Source organism: Raphanus sativus, chromosome 5 (genome assembly GCF_000801105.2).
Source record: "Raphanus sativus cultivar WK10039 chromosome 5, ASM80110v3, whole genome shotgun sequence".
NCBI classification, from domain to species: Eukaryota; Viridiplantae; Streptophyta; class Magnoliopsida; order Brassicales; family Brassicaceae; genus Raphanus; species Raphanus sativus.
The window spans coordinates 36,648,436-36,666,624 of record NC_079515.1 but is presented as its reverse complement, the minus strand read 5'-3'; the positions used below and the strand labels follow the sequence as shown (position 1 = coordinate 36,666,624).

General features: G+C 32.9%; 3 protein-coding genes across 6 annotated transcripts; 1 reads left to right on the top strand and 2 right to left on the bottom strand.

Moving 5' to 3' along the window:
* Positions 1–1,139: 1,139 nt before the first annotated feature.
* On the bottom strand, positions 1,140–4,072 carry LOC130512403 (probable polygalacturonase At3g15720). The gene is made up of 9 exons (XM_057010354.1): positions 3,939–4,072; positions 3,379–3,495; positions 3,134–3,268; positions 2,891–3,052; positions 2,610–2,817; positions 2,339–2,420; positions 2,049–2,157; positions 1,841–1,963; positions 1,140–1,730 (listed from the first exon to the last, which is right to left on the bottom strand). Exons 1-9 carry the CDS (start codon positions 3,984–3,986, stop codon positions 1,320–1,322), a joined length of 1,395 nt encoding a protein of 464 aa, XP_056866334.1. The 5' UTR covers positions 3,987–4,072; the 3' UTR covers positions 1,140–1,319.
* A 3,520-nt stretch (positions 4,073–7,592) lies between these two features.
* Positions 7,593–9,307, bottom strand: LOC108857129 (protein LURP-one-related 12). Its single transcript, XM_018631064.2, has 2 exons — positions 8,988–9,307; positions 7,593–8,155 (listed from the first exon to the last, which is right to left on the bottom strand). Exons 1-2 carry the CDS (start codon positions 9,231–9,233, stop codon positions 7,757–7,759), a joined length of 645 nt encoding a protein of 214 aa, XP_018486566.2. The 5' UTR covers positions 9,234–9,307; the 3' UTR covers positions 7,593–7,756.
* Positions 9,308–14,324: 5,017 nt separating this feature from the next.
* Positions 14,325–17,566, top strand: LOC130494566 (phosphatidylcholine:diacylglycerol cholinephosphotransferase 1-like). 4 transcript variants are annotated; one of them, XM_056986541.1, is made up of 4 exons: positions 14,325–14,397; positions 14,581–14,920; positions 16,104–16,241; positions 17,150–17,566. In XM_056986541.1, exons 2-4 carry the CDS (start codon positions 14,621–14,623, stop codon positions 17,477–17,479), a joined length of 768 nt encoding a protein of 255 aa, XP_056842521.1. In that variant the 5' UTR covers positions 14,325–14,397; positions 14,581–14,620; the 3' UTR covers positions 17,480–17,566. The 4 variants fall into 4 exon arrangements, with proteins under 4 accessions (XP_056842521.1, XP_056842522.1, XP_056842523.1 ...); XM_056986542.1 differs by having other exon boundaries at positions 14,350–14,480; XM_056986543.1 differs by having other exon boundaries at positions 14,354–14,466.
* Positions 17,567–18,189: the final 623 nt, after the last annotated feature.

Here is an 18,189-nt window from a genome sequence, read left to right as displayed (position 1 = left end):
TTCCAAAAATAGCATTTTGAAAAAGTTTAATTAAAAAATTACAGCTTATTGATCAAAAATTCTATAAGAATACTACTCATGTATCAACGAAAATTCTAGTTATCCTAAAATTTGAATCACAATCCCAAATTTACAATATTTCTCTAGGAAAATGATAACTTTAAAAAATAGCATTTTCTAATAAAAAACTATTTAAATTGAAATAGGTTATGAAATGTTCAAAACCCTTCTTAGATGTTCCTCGAATGATCTTGCTAAAAAATTTATAATTGAAAAAAAAAAATAGCTTTGTTATTTTTAAAACATGTTTTGAAAAGTTGAAATATCCGAACGACAGAACGACACAATCCTCGTCGGGGCTTGAGTCATGTTCTATCTATAATATCGCTCGTGCTCGTCTTGGAACAACGAACGCCCAAGTTTTGCAGACACATCTAAACCATATTAAATCCTTAACAGGAACCCTAGAGAGTATTTCCACCACAAACGAACGCCAAGTTTTGATGACACACCTTAATTAAACTGATGTCAGAAAAAAATGTTATGTACTTATGTCTCTCTCTATTTATAGCCAAAAGCTTGTCAAATATAACCTAGGAATAGAACTTTCCAAATCTTTAATTGTGCAATCGATTTATGGAATATTAATTTGAATTGCTGGTTAAACCAGCTTTACCTAGTGGTGACTTTCCTTTTTAGTGTCTTCTGGTTTCTCTCTTTCCTTTTGCGAGCTATTAGGCCATCTTTAACGCATGTTGTTAAAGGAGAAGTGCTTAAAAAAATTAAATAGTCGGTGAGATTCACGTTTGGGCCCACAAAATTTAAACAATCGTTGGTTTCATTGTTTATTTAAGCATCGATGTTTGACGTTGTTTGCCCTATTTCACGGACCCCACTGACATGTGGTGTCCTGTGATTGGTGGGCTTTTTAACTTTTTTTTTTAATCACACAAAAAATATGAAAAAATCAAATAAGCAACTTCCTAAGCACCTATGGGTTAATGATGCCCTTAATTCCTTTTATTTAGCTCCAGGTTTTCCTTAGCACAAACATAGAATATAAAGAAAGGCAATTATTTATTTATTTTAATTACCAGGCTAATCTAATCATACAATTTTTTTTTTGTAGTAAGATACAATCGTCTAATCTCGATGGACAATCTTCACATTCCCATACGTTATAGTGATCTATGTGAAATTCATATACATAACCGATCGAACTAAATCAAACCAAAAAACAATTAAACCGTACACGCCGTATAAATGCTTGAATCTTGGTTGGGACAATGAAAACTAAATAATTTATTTATCATGTCGACTTATAAAACCAGAAAGATAAATGAAGTTAATACTACATTAAAAACTCTGAGTCGTTTCCCTCCGCTTCCATAAACCCAAAATGGATCCTGCATCGGTCGTGTACTTGGTTGCACTGATGGTTGCGGCAACATACAAGTTTGTTCCGGCAACTCCGCCAATGATAACATATCTGTGGAAAGTGCTAAACATTCTAAACCTGGTACGGCAAGAGTGGACACACCTCTCACGTTTAAGCACTGTCCTTGTGCGACTTGTCCTGATCCTGATGATGCTGTTTCTATTCTCACATCTTTCATAATAATCTCGGTGCATGGTACAGCCTCGCTACACCTAAAGTCAACTCCGTACTCTGACTTGGACGTACCCACGAAATTACTATACACGACTTTGCTTACTTCCACCGCCGATGACTGATAAAAGTGACGAAAACCAAATACATTTTATCATTATGAACAATCTCGTGGTCGGAGTGTAACATATCTGTTTATGTTCTAATCAAATCTAACTTCACAGTAAGTACCTTATCATCTGTGTTTTTCTCAGAACCTCCATTGTTGTAATGCTGATCGATTATGATCGGGTTTTCCACGTTATCTAGAGTAATTCCATTGAAAGTAATCCTTCTTGCGTAACCTGATCCTCCCTGTATATTATCAGAAAATTTATCAAAAATAACCTTTTCTGATGATTAAATTACTAAATGATTAACAAGAATCATTCTTGCGTACCGGCCAGGTTTTGATCCGAGCTCCATTCGTAGTTCCTCGAAAGTTACAGTTCTGGACACATACATCCTCCACTGAAGCTGTCTCTCCATCTTTCCCCAAGCTTCCTATGCTATAATATATTTCACAATATACATTATTCTTAAAAATCATAATAAATAACATTTTTCACGCGCCTTTTTAAATGTAATGAATAACATCTTTCACATGAGTTTTAGATATGTCATAATAAATCTTGTTCACGTGTTTTTTTTAGTTACGTCAGTTTTCAGTAGGACATTAATCGGTTAAACCTTATTCCATGGCCTGGTCCGCAATCTATACCGGAAACTCTGATGTTAGACGTCCCCGAGTTTATCGCAATGCAATCGTCACCTAGAATCATTACAACGTCATTTTCATAACGAACCGATGATGAATAATTATTGCAGATGAAATTATTGGATGTGAAATTCGAGGGACCGTTTATTTCGACATATATATTTACGTTCATACATCATCCCGTTTTAAAATGAGTTTTTCTGCGCCTTTCCAAATTAAATAGTTTGAGAGACGGTTACATACCGGTGGCGATTACGCAATCCTGGATGATAACATTGGATGAAGCAGCGACGTCGATTCCATCAGTGTTAGGACTTGATTCCGGTGCATTTATCCGGAGATTTGAGATGCTCACACCGTTACAATTGTTTATGTGAATGTGAGCCTTTGCACTATCTACGTGCGTTAGTCCACTTAGTCTAAGGTTGTTGCAGCTCTTGAACTTCAATGCCTTAAATCACATAAAATAAAGCTTAAAAAAGTTTCGGAAAAGAAAAAAAAGATAGCCCTAACGTGATCCTTACGGTTGGTCTAGAGCTGCCTTTGTGTTCCCACCAGCTCGAACCCTGGCCGTTGATTTCACCGTTGCCTTCAACCACAAGCCCTTCTATGTCTGAGAAGAGAATCCATTGATCTTTGTCTCCTTCCCAGTTCCCTCTACTTGATGCAACCATATTGCCCAAAATCTACAATTAAATCAGTATATTCATCATCAATGTCAAAATAATAATCCATTAATAAAAAAAGAAGAAGGAAAAACAGAGTACCTGAACAGCAATAGGGGTCGATTTGCAAGAACCTTGAAACTTCAAGGGCTGTAACACAAATGTCATCCCTGCCGGAACGATAAGCTGCCCATCCCCTGTCCCGCTACAGACAACTTCCCAGGCTTTCAAGAACGCCTTCCAAGAAAAAAGAATACAAGATTTCAACTCTTTTTTTTTTCAAGATTTCAGCATTATGATCATTTGGATATATGAAGAAATATTTGTTTACATTATCTATCTTTTACCTGAGAATCGTCTGTAACTCCATCTCCAATTGCTCCGTATTGAGTAACATCCAATGCTTTCGAAGATGTAAAGATATGGAGAAAGAACACTGAGAAATTTAAGATCCACGTCTTCTTCTGCATATATTAAGAAGAAAAAGAGTTAAATCATATATGATTCAATGTATTTACTATTTAAGAACATATATTATTGAAGCTATATATATATATATATATATCTACAAAGAAAAGAGGAAGCAAAAGTTTTACCATGTTAAACGGATATTTTCCTATAGTAGCAGACAATGTGTGAAAAAGAAATGGAATGAATAGATGAATACGTACTTGTACGTTTTGATTTCTTAAAATAAATAATGCATGATGATAACACTAAATTTCAAATTAATTACTTACGGTCATGGCGCTGTAATTAATTAGACTTTAAAAGTGTATCATCAAAAAATACTATTGTATCTCTCTTACAAAAGTTAGTAAACATGTTCGTCAAAATTCAAATATAACAAAAGGAAAAGGAAATGAGTAAATACAAATGTACAAAGAAAATAGTAAATAAACTTTACCCTTAAAACACATCGTCGATGTAAGCCGTAGTATACGTGACAGTCCATTCCAGGGAGCAGCAGCCTATATAATCTAAATTGATATGTGGGTGGACAGTGGATGCATATATATGTCTCAAGAAACTTGCTTTTGCTTCTTTTTCTGTTTTTGGTTTTGGTTTTTGTCTATTTTTGACTTCGTGTTTTGCTTTTAATTACTTTTGTGTTAGCTTCGGTTTGGGTTTTTTCTATATTCCAGTTTCCTATTTTTTTATTTTACCTTTTTGAAAAAAATATACAAAAGTAATGTTGATTAAAGTTAAGAAGAAGTTTCAAAATCATGTACTGTTTTGTAATAAAAGAACAAGGAAAGCTTAATGCTTACAAGCTTAAAAGATGACTACTTAATTGTCAAAAAAATCTTGCTTAAAGTCCTTGCTTAGGGGGGGTTATTGGAAGAAGAATTTGTATAGAGTTTGTGAATTTTAAGAGTTGATTGATTTTAAAAGTTATGTGGATTGTGAAAATGTATATACATTGACTTATAGAATTTGATCATGATTTTCTTAGATTTGTCTAGCTTTTCATTAACTTGGATTACCAAAAGAGGTTTCATTAAAGAGGCACACTTGTTATATATAAAGAATAATAAAAAAAAACTTTAAAAAAATTTTGAATTATAGTTTTCAAATTCTAACATTTTTATAAAATTTTTGTTTTTTTAATTTTCTTTTTGAAATTCGAAAATGATTTTCCAAACTATTATAAACTTTTTATTTAAAGTTTTTATATATATAAATATAGTTATATATTGAAAATGATAAACATTATAAATATAAATTATGTTTTCAAAAGTGTAATGGTATACAAAATGTAATGAATTATAGATTTAGACATAATTTGGTAAAAGTTGCACATGGATTTTGAAAATCACATGAATACATATGATATTTTGAAAGTTGAGTCTCATGAATAAAAATGAATAGAATTCATGTCCCAATAACAATAGATTTAGTTAGAATTAGAGAATCTATAATAACAAAACTTTTTGAATAACAATGGATTTGAATGGATTTTGAAAATTCTTAAACCAATAACAATAGATTCTATTAAGATTTATGAAATCCAAGAACCAATAACAAAGGAATCTCAAAATTTCCAAAATTCATGAAAATTCATCTCCCAATAACCCCCCTTAGTTTTTTCTTAAATTATTGATTCAGAGTACTTAGATCATGTTTATCCCTGAACCCTAAATGGGATTCTTTCTTTTTTGTTTTCATTTTTTCTCGAAAAAAAATAAATAAATAAATCAATCATGGGCCACCACATGTCAGTGAGGTCCACGATCATGAACAAACTCAACCAATTTCGTTTCTTCCTCAGATGACTTTTTTCCTTAGTTCTGTCAATTTCGTGGCCCCCCCACCCTTTTTCCTCCTTCAAGACACCTCCAAATAATCCCGATATACCTGCTCTTATAAGTTTAATTTTAAAAATAATTTTGCTTTTCCAATATATACATGTCTAAACACCAATGAAAGCAGAATGTTAGACAACCAGGCCCAATGGTAGCTCACATGACAACATCAGGAGCTGCACTAATTCCAACAGCATATATTTAAAGTATATGATGATCTCTTTTTTTCTTGGGCAACTCAAAATCTAATCTCTAAAGTTTTTGTTTCTTCTAAGAGATAATTTTCTTTTAGAATCAGATGCAAATGCAATCAACACAAAAGGAAATGGGTCTTGTGGGCTTTTGTGACCACAAGGTAATAGAAACAGCCCGAAAGTTTAGAACCGGATGAAACAAAAAGTCACTTTCATTTCTTTGCGCTTGTTTTAATAATTACACAGATCTTATGATTCATTGTTTGAGATGATCATTATGAGTGGAGCTCGCTCACTCTATTCTCATCTGATTAATATTCGTTATAGTATATTTTATGGGTAGTTAACAAGGATCGGTTTTGATTTCGATCAGTTTGTGATTTGATGATGTTAAACCATTGCTCTGCTTCGATTTCGATCAGTTTGTACAAGTTTTGATTACAATAATGAGTTTGATATTGATCTTAAATATCGTGTTGCCAGATCCATGGATTCCGGATGACACTCTGGTACGAACACATGGAAATGCTGGATGAGACCTTCCTTGATCCCTCAAGCTTGGAATATATAGAAAAAGTTAACCGCATTTCTGATAAGTAATCGGACTTGTATACTCAAGTGAGTCACTCGAACATGACCTTCCTGGTCACTTGTTACGCTAGCGAAGGCGCGATATCACTGAGCTTCCAGGATTCGAGTTCTTCTCTGTTTTGTGTATTAGTATCTCGGTATTATTTAATTGACAAACCAAGTATAAGAGTGGGAGCAAGTAGTAAAGAATATGCGTTGATCTCTCTTCCCTTTTTTTTTTTGTCAAGGGATCTCTCTTCTCTTATACTATTGTTTTATCAAATCTTAGTCGTCCACCTTTTTTTTTGTCACTGAATATTTCATTAGAAACTAAGAAGAAGAAATGAGCCCAAAACCATGGCTCAAATCATAATGTCCGTTACAAAGAGAAATGAGTTTGAAAAGCTTTTTTGCTAAAACATAGAAGTTGTAAAACCAGAACGAAACTGTTGCAAAATCAAAGGAGATCGATCGGATGTCTTTCACAATTCCGATGATTTCTTTTGACTAGATGTTGCCGGAGATAACTTCTAACGAGCATTAAACGGTCGGAGAAAACCTTGAGTGCTGAGAACTCCAAAGTTAACGCCATGCAAAGTAGAATCGAGTTCGCCTCTGCAATAAAGGTTGAACTGATCATGCTTTCTAAAAACCGAAGTCCTAGTTGACTTAAATTGACATTGAAGAACACAAACGGTGGTTCAGAAGCTGAATGTGAAAAGCTCTCAAATTGGGCTATGTGAACCCGTAAAGACAGACGTGAAAGGCTCTCCAAAGCCAGAATTTGGACCAGGTCCACTAAATTCAACACAATGACCTCTTTGGTAACACGCTTGTGTTTGAGGACGGAGAACGGAAGAGGGCGATGTGACGGAGACAGCTTCATTCGTCCACCTTCTATTTATGTATTAATATTCCTACGCACTCTATGAGCTTATCTCAACTTACAGTCTTACACCTAGAATAAAACCATTCTCGAATCAATAGACTTATAAAATTTCCACTTGGCATAAGCACATGTTTGATGTTACTGTACAGTAGAGATTACGTGATTGCATCTGATATATATATATACATATTGCAACTAAGAGCATCTCCATTGGTGAACCCCCTCTTGGGGTTCATCTTTTTAATTTTTAATTATTAAATTTTTTAGTTTTTTTTTTTTGATTTTTGTTTTAAAAAAAAAAAAGAAAAAAAAAATAGACCAATCGCGGGCTGCCACGACACGTGGGGCCCGCGCTACAGTGATGAACCTCATGAGAGAGGGATTCACTAGGAAGAGCTTCAGGAGAGAGGAGTTCATGAGGTTTGTTTATTTTAATATTTTTTTTTCTTGAAAAATGTGTGAACCTCACTCATGAACTCTCAATGGAAATGCTCTAACGCCATCTATATTAGTTACGTTTATAAATAGTTATAACGTATGATCACATTTATTATTTCTAGAAACAGTTTATAATGGTCAACGTATGAATCTAGATCTACAAATCAAAAATTTAAACAGTTTCTGTATATAATAAAATTAGTTGACAAAATAAACTTGTAAAATATCACATATATATAGCTAGTCAACAAATTTCTAGAGACAGGCTATAATATGCAACGTAGCAACTTTGTGTGTTTTACTTTTACACAATGATACACAAACAGCTTCAAATTTCCTCTACAAAAGGGTGCACCTGTTCATCACCAATCTCAACTGGATCATCACCGTTGATCTGGTCAAGCACAAGGACCAAACCCATCGCGAAAGCACCGTCGAAACCAGGTTTAATCTCTAGAGTGAACACATCTCGTCCAAGCATCACGTTCGTTGACGCGTCCACTTTGCGTTTGATCTCAGCCACAGTTCGCTTCTTCGTGTCGTGTATGAGACAGCTTCGTTGCGAGAAGTCACCATCTATGGTGTACTCTTCTCCTGTTTCGTCGTAAACCTCTACTTCCATCGTGCACCGTCCGATTATCGACGATCTCCGGACACTGAAGATCGGTTTCTGGCCATCTGATCTCTCCCCGAGAAAACCTTCCCATCTCTGGTGAAGAGTCGGCCTCTGATCATCAAAACATACAACCAAGCAACAAACGAGTTGACTCATGTATCATCGTGAACTGATAATTTGGTATAAAGACTGTCGATTTTTTGAACAAAAAAATAAAATAAGACTGTCTCGATTTGGAACTCGACTAAAACAAAAGGTAATTGATTAGATTTTGTGTACCTCAAAACAATTTGTTCAGATTCTTTTATAACAAACAAAAAACTTCATCGAATTTTAGCCAAAACCCCATTTAATAAATCAGCCAACTTTTTACTCAATGCAAAATTTCGAAATGCAAGATATTTTTCCAAATTATCAAGAACAAGAAACCAAAGCCATCAATAAAATATCCTTACCAAACAATCTATCTACTCGACTACTCCCAACTGGATTTGTTCACACAGACCATTTGTTTTTATGGACTGCAACTCATTGGCTTGTAATAGATAACGGTCCAAAAATGATCATGTTTAATAATAATACTATCTCAACATGAACTTGTCTACATTGGTTTCTCTACATGGACCAGTAGTCCACTATAACCCAATTCAATATAAACTTAAATTTAGTCAATTAATTTGCAATTTTCAGAAAAAAAATCTGCAAATTTTGATTTACTGTTTTTGTTTGTTTTTGATTTTCTTTCATGAATAAATATTTTTTTGTTACAAACCCATCTAATCAGAAACCAGTGCAATAGTTAATTAATTAATATGGTGTCCGGTGATTACATGGGTTTTTGTTACAAAACCCATCTAATCAAAAACTTTATTTGTAATCACCAGAGATTATGATGGATAGGCTTAAATAATTATCAACTATAATATATGCAACTTAATTTTACCTTTCGTTTAACGGTGAGGAGACAGTTACCGGTGACGTCCATGAGGACAAACTCATCGTCATCTCTTGTGCCGGGTCCGTATGAATCGACCCTAAAGATGATATCGCCGTGACAGTCGTAGGCGGCGAAACCATCACCGGTGTGGAACAGAGAGGTTTTGCAGACGGTAAGTGGTTTGTCTTCTTCGTAGAGAAAAGCTTTGTCAACCACAACTCTTTTTTCACCCATCTCTTCAACTAATTCCATTCTTTTTTTCCTTTGGTGGAAGTTAGATTTTGTGGTTTGATTAACGAATGATTATGATATGGACACTCTTCTCTTCCTTCCCAATGCTCCTATTTATATGGATACACGCGCGTGACGCGTATATGTTTTCTTAATTATGAAATATCTCATCATTCGTTGAACAGAAAAAAAAGAAATATCTCATCCTTCTTAGTCTAAATTATTATTGGCCAGAAATAAAGTCGTATGTATAATAGTTTTAATAACATGCTATGACTTTCTTTGTATTTTCACTGTGTTTAAAAAGAACATGAGATGGCTTTCAAATGTTATTTTAATATTTTTGTTTTGTTTTGTTTAGACTCAAGTTTAAACCATTTTTAACTTTTTACACGTGAAAAAACCACAATTTTATACCTAATATATCACTAAATATTCGATACATACTATTATACTAATTTATATAACGGTGCAAAAACATATTCAATTCTTTATAATATTCAAATTTCATACACAATACATTCGTTTGGTACCAACCTATAATCACCGTTAAATAAATAATATATTCATTTGGTGCCAAAACCCTCCGTTAAATTAAAAAGTCTGTTACAATAAATTAATATTCTTATTTATTTATAATCAATTATGTTAAAACACTGTCGTTTTGGTATTTATTTTAAAAACCTAAGTCCGTATCACAAAATCAATATAAGTCAACCACAGAGCTAACGACATCATTTAACAATACTTTTACAGCATAATATATTAATACCTATTTCGGATCTGTGTATTATAGAGAGCTGATTCCTTCTTCCATGGCTTCTCAACTCATCAACACTTCAAGTCTTCAACCACCCTGCCACAGTAAGAATCAATGCTTTTGTAATTTGAATCCATTACTGAATCTCGATAGGACATCTCTAAGGAATCTAATCAAACTATGTATGAAATTTGAATTTTATAAAAAAATTTAGTATACTTTTACAATGCAATACAAATAGAATATGAATTGAACATATCACATAGCAGAAAATTAATTGCTATGAATATTCATTACAAATTTGTATATAGGTGCTTTAGCCTTTGACATTGTTTAATGTTTTTTGGTCTATAAATGTTTGATGTATTCACAGTTAACACTGGCGATTTACTTCGTAAAGATGTCTGATACACTTTACGTTTTAAATGAATCTTTTGTGAATTATTAAACGATGCGTCATATCATGAAAAAAGAGAAATCAGAAAACGATGGATGTGGTGGATGGAATGTAAACCAAAATCTGTATCATCGTGAGATTTTTTTTTAAACACTATATCATAGTGAGATCTATTCGTACGTTAATAGAATTTTATTGAAGTTAAGAAATAACGAATCAAGCAAACATCAACCAAGTCCCAAATCCTAGCCTCTACAATTAACAAACACGTCTGATTAGGTGACGATTAGACATACACATCTAGTCTGGTTATGTGAAAACACACCTTTTCCGTTTTTAATAGATGATTTTTAGAAAATAATGATTCAAATTATGTAATATTCTAATTTTAAATATGAAATTGTTAAATTTTCAATGATATATATTATTTATATTATATTTTTATTTTATTGATTGAATTTTGATTAAAAATAGTTAATAATATTTTTGTTCAGATAATATGTAGAATTAAATATTTCTTTAGTTTTTATACACAAATCTAAATCGTCAATTAATAATGAACGAAGAGAATATATCTGCATCATCATTCATTGGATAACATACACTCCATATTTGAATGATTACATGATTTACATTCTGCAAACTATTGAATAATTTAATGTTCATCTTAAACATTTTAATGTAATTGTTACTTATAAAAAAATATTCTTCACACAGCTACATTTCATATATTATTTTACAATGTTTTAACTTTTATGTATGCTTATTGTTATGATGATTGATGATACTACTGAAGACAAGAAACCAAAACTTAAAAAATATTGTTTATTTGATCAAAAAGGAAGGCTACAACGGGTAAAAGTAAAAACAAAAAATCTAATTATATCTGTTTGTTTATTGTAAAAGTAAGTCAAATGTGTTATCATCTATTTATAGCAGAAATAGTGTATATATTTAAGATTGTGAAAATTTGTATATATTTTAAATTTTAAAATATTTTTATTTATGTATAACTTTTTTTCCTTTTATCATTGGACATGGTTTTTTTCCAATTTATTCGGCATTGCATATTTGTTTTTGAAAAACAGAAATTACAGATTCCTCGTGTTGATAAAACCGATGCGTGACATATTGTTCTTTAACTATGATTTCTTCTGTGTTAATTTATGTCAAACAACTACTATACATATGGGGAAAATACTGTGATTATATGATCTTAAACATAATTAAAATTCTTGTTTATGTTCAAAATTCATTTATACTTTTTTTCTTAGCCGACATGTAACAAACTAAATGTCTTCTTCTCTGTTTTTTTCAACAACTACACTATTAGGGAGAGACGTGCAATAGATATCTTTAAAAAAAATTTGAAAGACGATTTGCGCCCAAGGAAATCATAAAATCCTCAATGAAATAAACATTGTTTATACACATTGTTTATACACACACCACTAGCATCTATTCATGTGAACAGAACTAGTTATTAGATTATGGTAATCTCATACTCTTCTCCATCTTTTTTTTTTGTGTGCGCTTCTCATGTACAATATTGTATTTGACATATAAAAAAAGGGAAAATTCCTTAAAAATACACAGACTAAATTTTCTTTACTGAAAAAATATACGAACTTTTTAGGCTTTCCGAAAAATACATAAACTAATTTTGGTTATCTATAAAATACACGAACTTTTGAATTTTGCAGGTTTTACACATTAATTTTAACGGTAAACAGTGACTAATAGAATAGTTAGACGCCGTTAGATGACGTTAACTCTAATTAAAAAATTCATGTATTTTATAGACAACCAAAATTAGTTCGTGTATTTTTCGGGAAGCCTAAAAAGTTAGTGTATTTTTTCAGCAAAAGAAATTTAGTATGTGTATTTTTAAGGAATTTTCAAATGGAGTTTGGATATTTCATATCCTATTCAAATGCTAAATATCTGGACCAAATACAGATCCAAAATTTTATATTTGTAAACTTCCGGTTTGGTTTTGGACCAAATATTTTCGGATCAGTTTCGTTCCAAGTTTTTGAATCCGGCTAAAATATCTAGACCTAATCTTGACATTTTAGCCGAATTCAAAAACTTGGATTGGAACTGACCCGAAAATATTCGGTCCAAAACCAAACCGAAAGTTTACAAATATTTGTTGGATCCAAAACTCTTCTACTTGAAAGAATGGAAACCAAAAAGAATTGATCCGAATAGACTTGGGCCTAATAAGATCGACACGAATAGATTCAATCCGACAAGATCTTTCTCCTAACAATTTTGTTATTATTTTTGCAATATTTTTTAGTTTTGTTTTTGTAACAGAAACATTTTTAATTAATATGAAACTTTCAATGTAAAATTTAGAGTTGTTTGTGAATTTTTAGATATATATGATAGATTTCGACTAAATTGGACTCAACAAATATTTGTAAACTTTTGGTTTGGTTTTGGACATAATATTTTTGGTTCAGTTCCGATTCAAGTTTTTGAATCCGGCTAAAATGTCTAGCCGGATTCAAAAACTTGAATCAGAATTGACCTGGAAATATTCGGTCCAAAATCAAACCGAAAGTTTACAAATATAAAATTTCGGACCTGTATCATGTGATAGAGAATGTGTTTTTTTCAGTGTCTTTGGGTCGGGTTTGGGCCGTTTTTCTCCAGATCTGGATTTTTCAGATCGAAAATATTTGGTCCAAAACCAAACCGAAAGTTTACAGATATAAAATTTTGGATATGTATTGGGTCTAGATATTTAGCCTCTGAATAGTATATGAAATATCCAAACTCCATTTGAAAATTCCTTAAAAATACACATACTAAATTTCCTTTGCTGAAAAAATACACGAACTTTTTAGGCTTCCCGAAAAATACACGAACTAATTTTGGGTGTCCATAAAATACATGAACTTTTTAATCAGAGTTAACGGCGTCTAACGACGTCTTACTATTCTGTTAGTCACTGTTTACACCGTTAAAATCAAGGTGTGAAACCTTCAAAGTTCAAAAGTTCGTGTATTTTATGGACAATCAAAATCAGTTTGTGTATTTTTTAGGAAGCCAAAAAAGTTCGTGTATTTCTTCAGCAAAAGAAATCAGTCTGTGTATTTTTAAGGAATATACAAGTAAAGCCCAACAAAGACAGAGAGAAGAGAGAGAAAGTAGATCGGTCGATCTGACCGACGACGGTGGCCTCTTTCAGACACGCCGTTGGTCGGGTTTTGTTTTCCGCTGGTAATTTCGTTAGTCAATCCGTTCCATCCTCTTTTGTCTCCGGCGGCGCACTATCTCTTCGGTGGCCGGTCGGCTCTTATCCCCGTCGCGGTTCCTGTTTAAATAAAGGAGAACGGTCGGCTTAAGTATCTGCGTCGCTATATCTTTCGGTCGTCGGCGGTTTTGGTTTTTATTTTTCTTTCCCTTTTGTTTTTTTCTTCTCGATCTGCTGTAAAATTTGTTTGAGTCGGATGAGATTTCGACTCTTGTCGATTGTTGCTCTCCGAAAGTTTAGAAGAGCAGAGGAAGAGTTCTATGGTGGGTGTGATGGATCTGGAGTCGGAGGAGCAGTGAAGCTCCTGACGGTTTATGGTGTTGTTTTCACGCGTGCGTTCCTCTAGGTGAGTGTGATGAAAAGAGGTGGAGGAGATCTCGCGTTGGTGATTGCATCTCTCCTTTAAAGCTAGCACCTGAGTTGAGGTTATGGCGGTGAAGAAGATAGGGAACGGTGGGACTCCGGGATGGTTAGAGACTCGGAGCAGTGGTGCATGCGGCGGTGCCGTCTCAGTTGCTAGGGTTTCTTCTTTTGGGCTTTCGGGTCTTCGGGTTTTGGGCTTTCGGGCTTGTCTTTTGGTTGCTTGGAATGAGCTGTAGTATATGGACTTTGCCCCTCTTGTATTTCATTGGACTCGATCCTTTTGATTTTAATAATAATATTCGACGGGAAAAAAAAAAGCCCAACAAAGACAGATGAGAAAATAGCAAAGACTTGCGTAAACGTCGCTCTCAAACCTCATCTCATACTCATCGTTTTCGTATGAGTTTTTGTAACCCAAACAATCTTCCTTTCTACAGTTTATAATATAAGAAACAATACGTCCTTCGTAATCTCCGCATCGTATCTCTTATATAACTCATCTCTCTAAACATAAAAAATGTTCCTCTCCGTTAACTCTAACGGTCATGTCAACTAATACCGTCGTCCCTCTCCGTCGCAGATCTAACGGATATCACACTAACGGAGTGGCCTTAAACGGAATGGAGAACGTTGTCAAGAAAACCGACGACTGCTACACCAACGGCAACGGAGGAGGAGGGAAGAGCAAGGCGTCGTTTCTGACGTGGACTATGCGTGACGTTGTCTACGTGGCGAGATACCATTGGATACCGTGTTTCTTTGCGGTCGGAGTTCTGTTCTTTATGGGCGTTGAGTACACGCTCCAGATGGTTCCGGCGAAGTCTGAGCCGTTTGATATTGGGTTTGTGGTCACGCGCTCTCTGAACCGTGTCTTGGCGAGTTCACCGGATCTTAACACCCTTTTAGCGGCTCTAAACACGGTATGTCGTTTGAGTTAATTTAGGTTAAAACTATATTTAATGATTATCTTTCAATTCCTTCACGCCTCACCTAATATTCTTTTGAACTTATAATGCCCCACCTAACATTTTGTATTTTTTCTTTATCATTTAATTCGTAATACAATGAATTAGTCAAAATAAAATAGGTGGGGTTAGCGATGGATATACATAAATCTCAGATCTTTTCCTTTATTTTGTGTGGTATTTAATCCAGCTGGAGTTTTGCTGTCCACGGTATCATATGCTTGCATGATATTTAAGAGCTGACTAGATCATAACCCGCTGATTTGAGTTTAGTACTCAATTTTTTGTAAAAGAGTACATGTTTTACAAAAACAAATTTATTTCAAAAATACATTTTCTATGTATTTATAATCAAAATAAATGACGTTAGGTAATAACGTTAAATGATAAATGACTAGATCATAACCCGCTGATTAGGTAATAACGTTAAATGATAAATTTCAAAAATTAATTATACTTATTAATATTATTAGTTTAATTTGTGAAAATAAATAATCATAAAATATGTATTTATAATCAAAATCAGTATTTCCTTTGTATTATTTAAGTTGTGTTTAAGAAATTTTATTTTGCTTTTTAATAAATGATCTCATAATTCTAAATAAAATTTAATGTCATATGAAATCCGTGACCAATTAAAAATACTATATATTTATTGGTTAAAATATTTTATTTAATGTTATTCTTGTAAGCAAGATAAATTGTATAAAATTTTGTATTTTTTAATTTTTATGAAAATCCTTAAATATCACTTAAAATAATACAGAAGGAGTATATTTTTTTAATAAATGTAGAAACTCTAAAACTTATATATTGTAAAACACAAAGAGTAGGTAGTTAGTGGGCAAAATGTTTTTAATGTAAGTTCCAAAAAAAATATTTAATGTAATCTCAGCTATCAAAGTAGAAGCATACTCTTATTTTTCACAACTGCCATTTTGTTTTTTGTTTTCCTTATAAAGTAGTAGTACAATAATAGATTAGATTGCTTTTAACTTTAAAGTTTCAACTCAATGAAAAGAGACACATGGCGATGAGTTGGAGACATTATCAGACATGATCACATGCAATGCAAAGAGATTGGTTAGATTCGATTTGGTACTTGTAACTATTTAATAGTTGTTGATGGTGGGGACAGGTATTCGTCGCGATGCAAACGACGTATATTGTATGGACATGGTTGATGGAAGGAAGACCACGAGCCACTATCTCGGCTTGCTTCATGTTTACTTGTCGCGGCATTCTTGGTTACTCTACTCAGCTCCCTCTCCCTCAGGTCCCCACTCTTTACATCCCTCTCTTTTAAATGACTACATATAAAAGACTGTATATTATACTACCTTACTCTAGTAATATTATATTGATATTGTAGTAAATATATTTAATTATGTCAAGTCTCTAAATATTGTTGGACATGTGATTTTACCTTGGCCGTTTCCATATAGAAAACAGTTGTAACTTTATAGGCCCCAAATATTTTGAACTTTTTATTTTCATCATAACAAAAGACTATATATTATAACAGCTTACTCTTAAAATAATATATATATATATATAGATAGATATATATGTATGTATTGTACCAAATAGATGTAATTATGTGGGTTGTCCAAAAAAAAGATTTAATTATGTGGTCCCTATATATTGTTGGACGTGTGATTTCCCCTTGGCCTCTACCGTATAGAAAATAGTTGTGATTACAGTCCCCAATTATTTTTTTAATCCGGACATCTAAACTACAAAATTACTGTTTAGCAAAACATCTGATTCCTTTAAAAAAAGCAAACCAATTTGATTTAAGAATATACGTTTTATAACTTTAATCTATAGGGTTAGATTATTTATTATTTGGGTCAAATTTTATATTGAAATACTAACACTTTGAAAGAAGAAATATTCTAAATGACAAACTTATTTTGAAATGGAAGGAGCAATCTGGTTGTTAGCATAGAAAGGGAGGGTAATTTGCAGTGAATTGTATTACTGTTTTGTTTCGTTTAGTTTTTGTTTGCTACCAAGTACTGAACTTTCCTCTATCTATCAAAAAATGTTCCACGGGATGATTGACTGGACATAAATCACATAGTCTCAATTATCTGCGTTCTACAGTTCTAGTTTAAAAAAAAACTCTTTTAGTGTCCTAGGAAACAATGATTTAATGTAATTATTTGACTCTTTTTACAGGATTTTTTAGGATCAGGAGTTGATTTTCCGGTGGGAAATGTCTCATTCTTCCTCTTCTATTCAGGTCACGTCGCTGGTTCAATGATCGCATCCTTGGACATGAGGAGAATGCAGAGGTTGAGACTAGCGATGCTTTTTGACATCCTCAACGTGTTGCAATCGATCAGGCTGCTCGGGACGAGAGGACACTACACAATCGATCTTGCGGTAGGAGTTGGAGCTGGGATTCTCTTTGACTCTTTGGCCGGGAAATACGAGGAGATGATGAGCAAGAGACAGAATTTAGGCAATGGTTTTAGTTTGATTTCTAAAGACTCGCTACTCAATTAATCTTTTGTTTTCATTTTAAATGTTTAGTTGAACTTCAACATATTTGGTTTAGTTAAAGTCTAATGAATTACATTTCTTTCTTTCAAATGACTTCAATCGTATAGGGTTTCATTAGTTGAACCTAACTAAATGTACGTTATTGTGAATTATAGGAGTATATTTTGTGATCTTCCTACAACTATTTCATTCAATTCGATATTAAGAGTTGCATGTGAGTCCATCTGAAATTCATAGGCTCTCTCTACAACTTAACTAAAACAGATAAAATCATTGAAAAAATCATTATATTCGACTGAATGGTGATTCTATAACATTTTGATATAAGTATATAATTAAAAGTATTCAAAATTGAAAATCATTCGACCATATTTGTATTGCGTAAACTGCAATTTGCAAAATCTAATGATACAAAAAATTCGGCATTAAATTATTAATGTACTTTCTTCACCATTTTTGGTGCAACATGTGTTTTGTTTTCCACGAGTAGGTCAAGATGGTTTTCGTGTAAGTTAACGGGACAGGTACATCAATCCGTGATCATTAATAGTAGTTTGGTCCAGGGGAAAGCAACAGATCATAATATATTATTATTATTATTATATTTTTTTTTTTGATCAACGATCATAATATATTATACCTTGTCTTTTTGTTGAGAAAATTCTCCAATATAATGTACTTAGTTGTGTTCCAAAAAACCTTTCAACAAAACA

Bases quoted from the DNA above. Each gene is read 5' to 3' on its own strand.
- LOC130512403 (XM_057010354.1), bottom strand. From the start codon at position 3,986: ATGGACTGTCACGTATACTACGGCTTACATCGACGATGTGTTTTAAGG. The intron at 3,053-3,133 runs GTACTCTGTTTT...ATTTAATTGTAG, and splicing joins CGACCCCTATTGCTGTTCAG to ATTTTGGGCAATATGGTTGC. The intron at 2,421-2,609 runs GTATGTAACCGT...TAATGATTCTAG, and splicing joins GGATTGCGTAATCGCCACCG to GTGACGATTGCATTGCGATA.
- LOC108857129 (XM_018631064.2), bottom strand. From the start codon at position 9,233: ATGGAATTAGTTGAAGAGATGGGTGAAAAAAGAGTTGTGGTTGACAAA. The intron at 8,156-8,987 runs GTAAAATTAAGT...TTTGATGATCAG, and splicing joins TCCTCACCGTTAAACGAAAG to AGGCCGACTCTTCACCAGAG.
- LOC130494566 (XM_056986540.1), top strand. From the start codon at position 14,546: ATGTCAACTAATACCGTCGTCCCTCTCCGTCGCAGATCTAACGGATAT. The intron at 14,921-16,103 runs GTATGTCGTTTG...TGGTGGGGACAG, and splicing joins TTTTAGCGGCTCTAAACACG to GTATTCGTCGCGATGCAAAC. The intron at 16,242-17,149 runs GTCCCCACTCTT...CTCTTTTTACAG, and splicing joins CTCAGCTCCCTCTCCCTCAG to GATTTTTTAGGATCAGGAGT.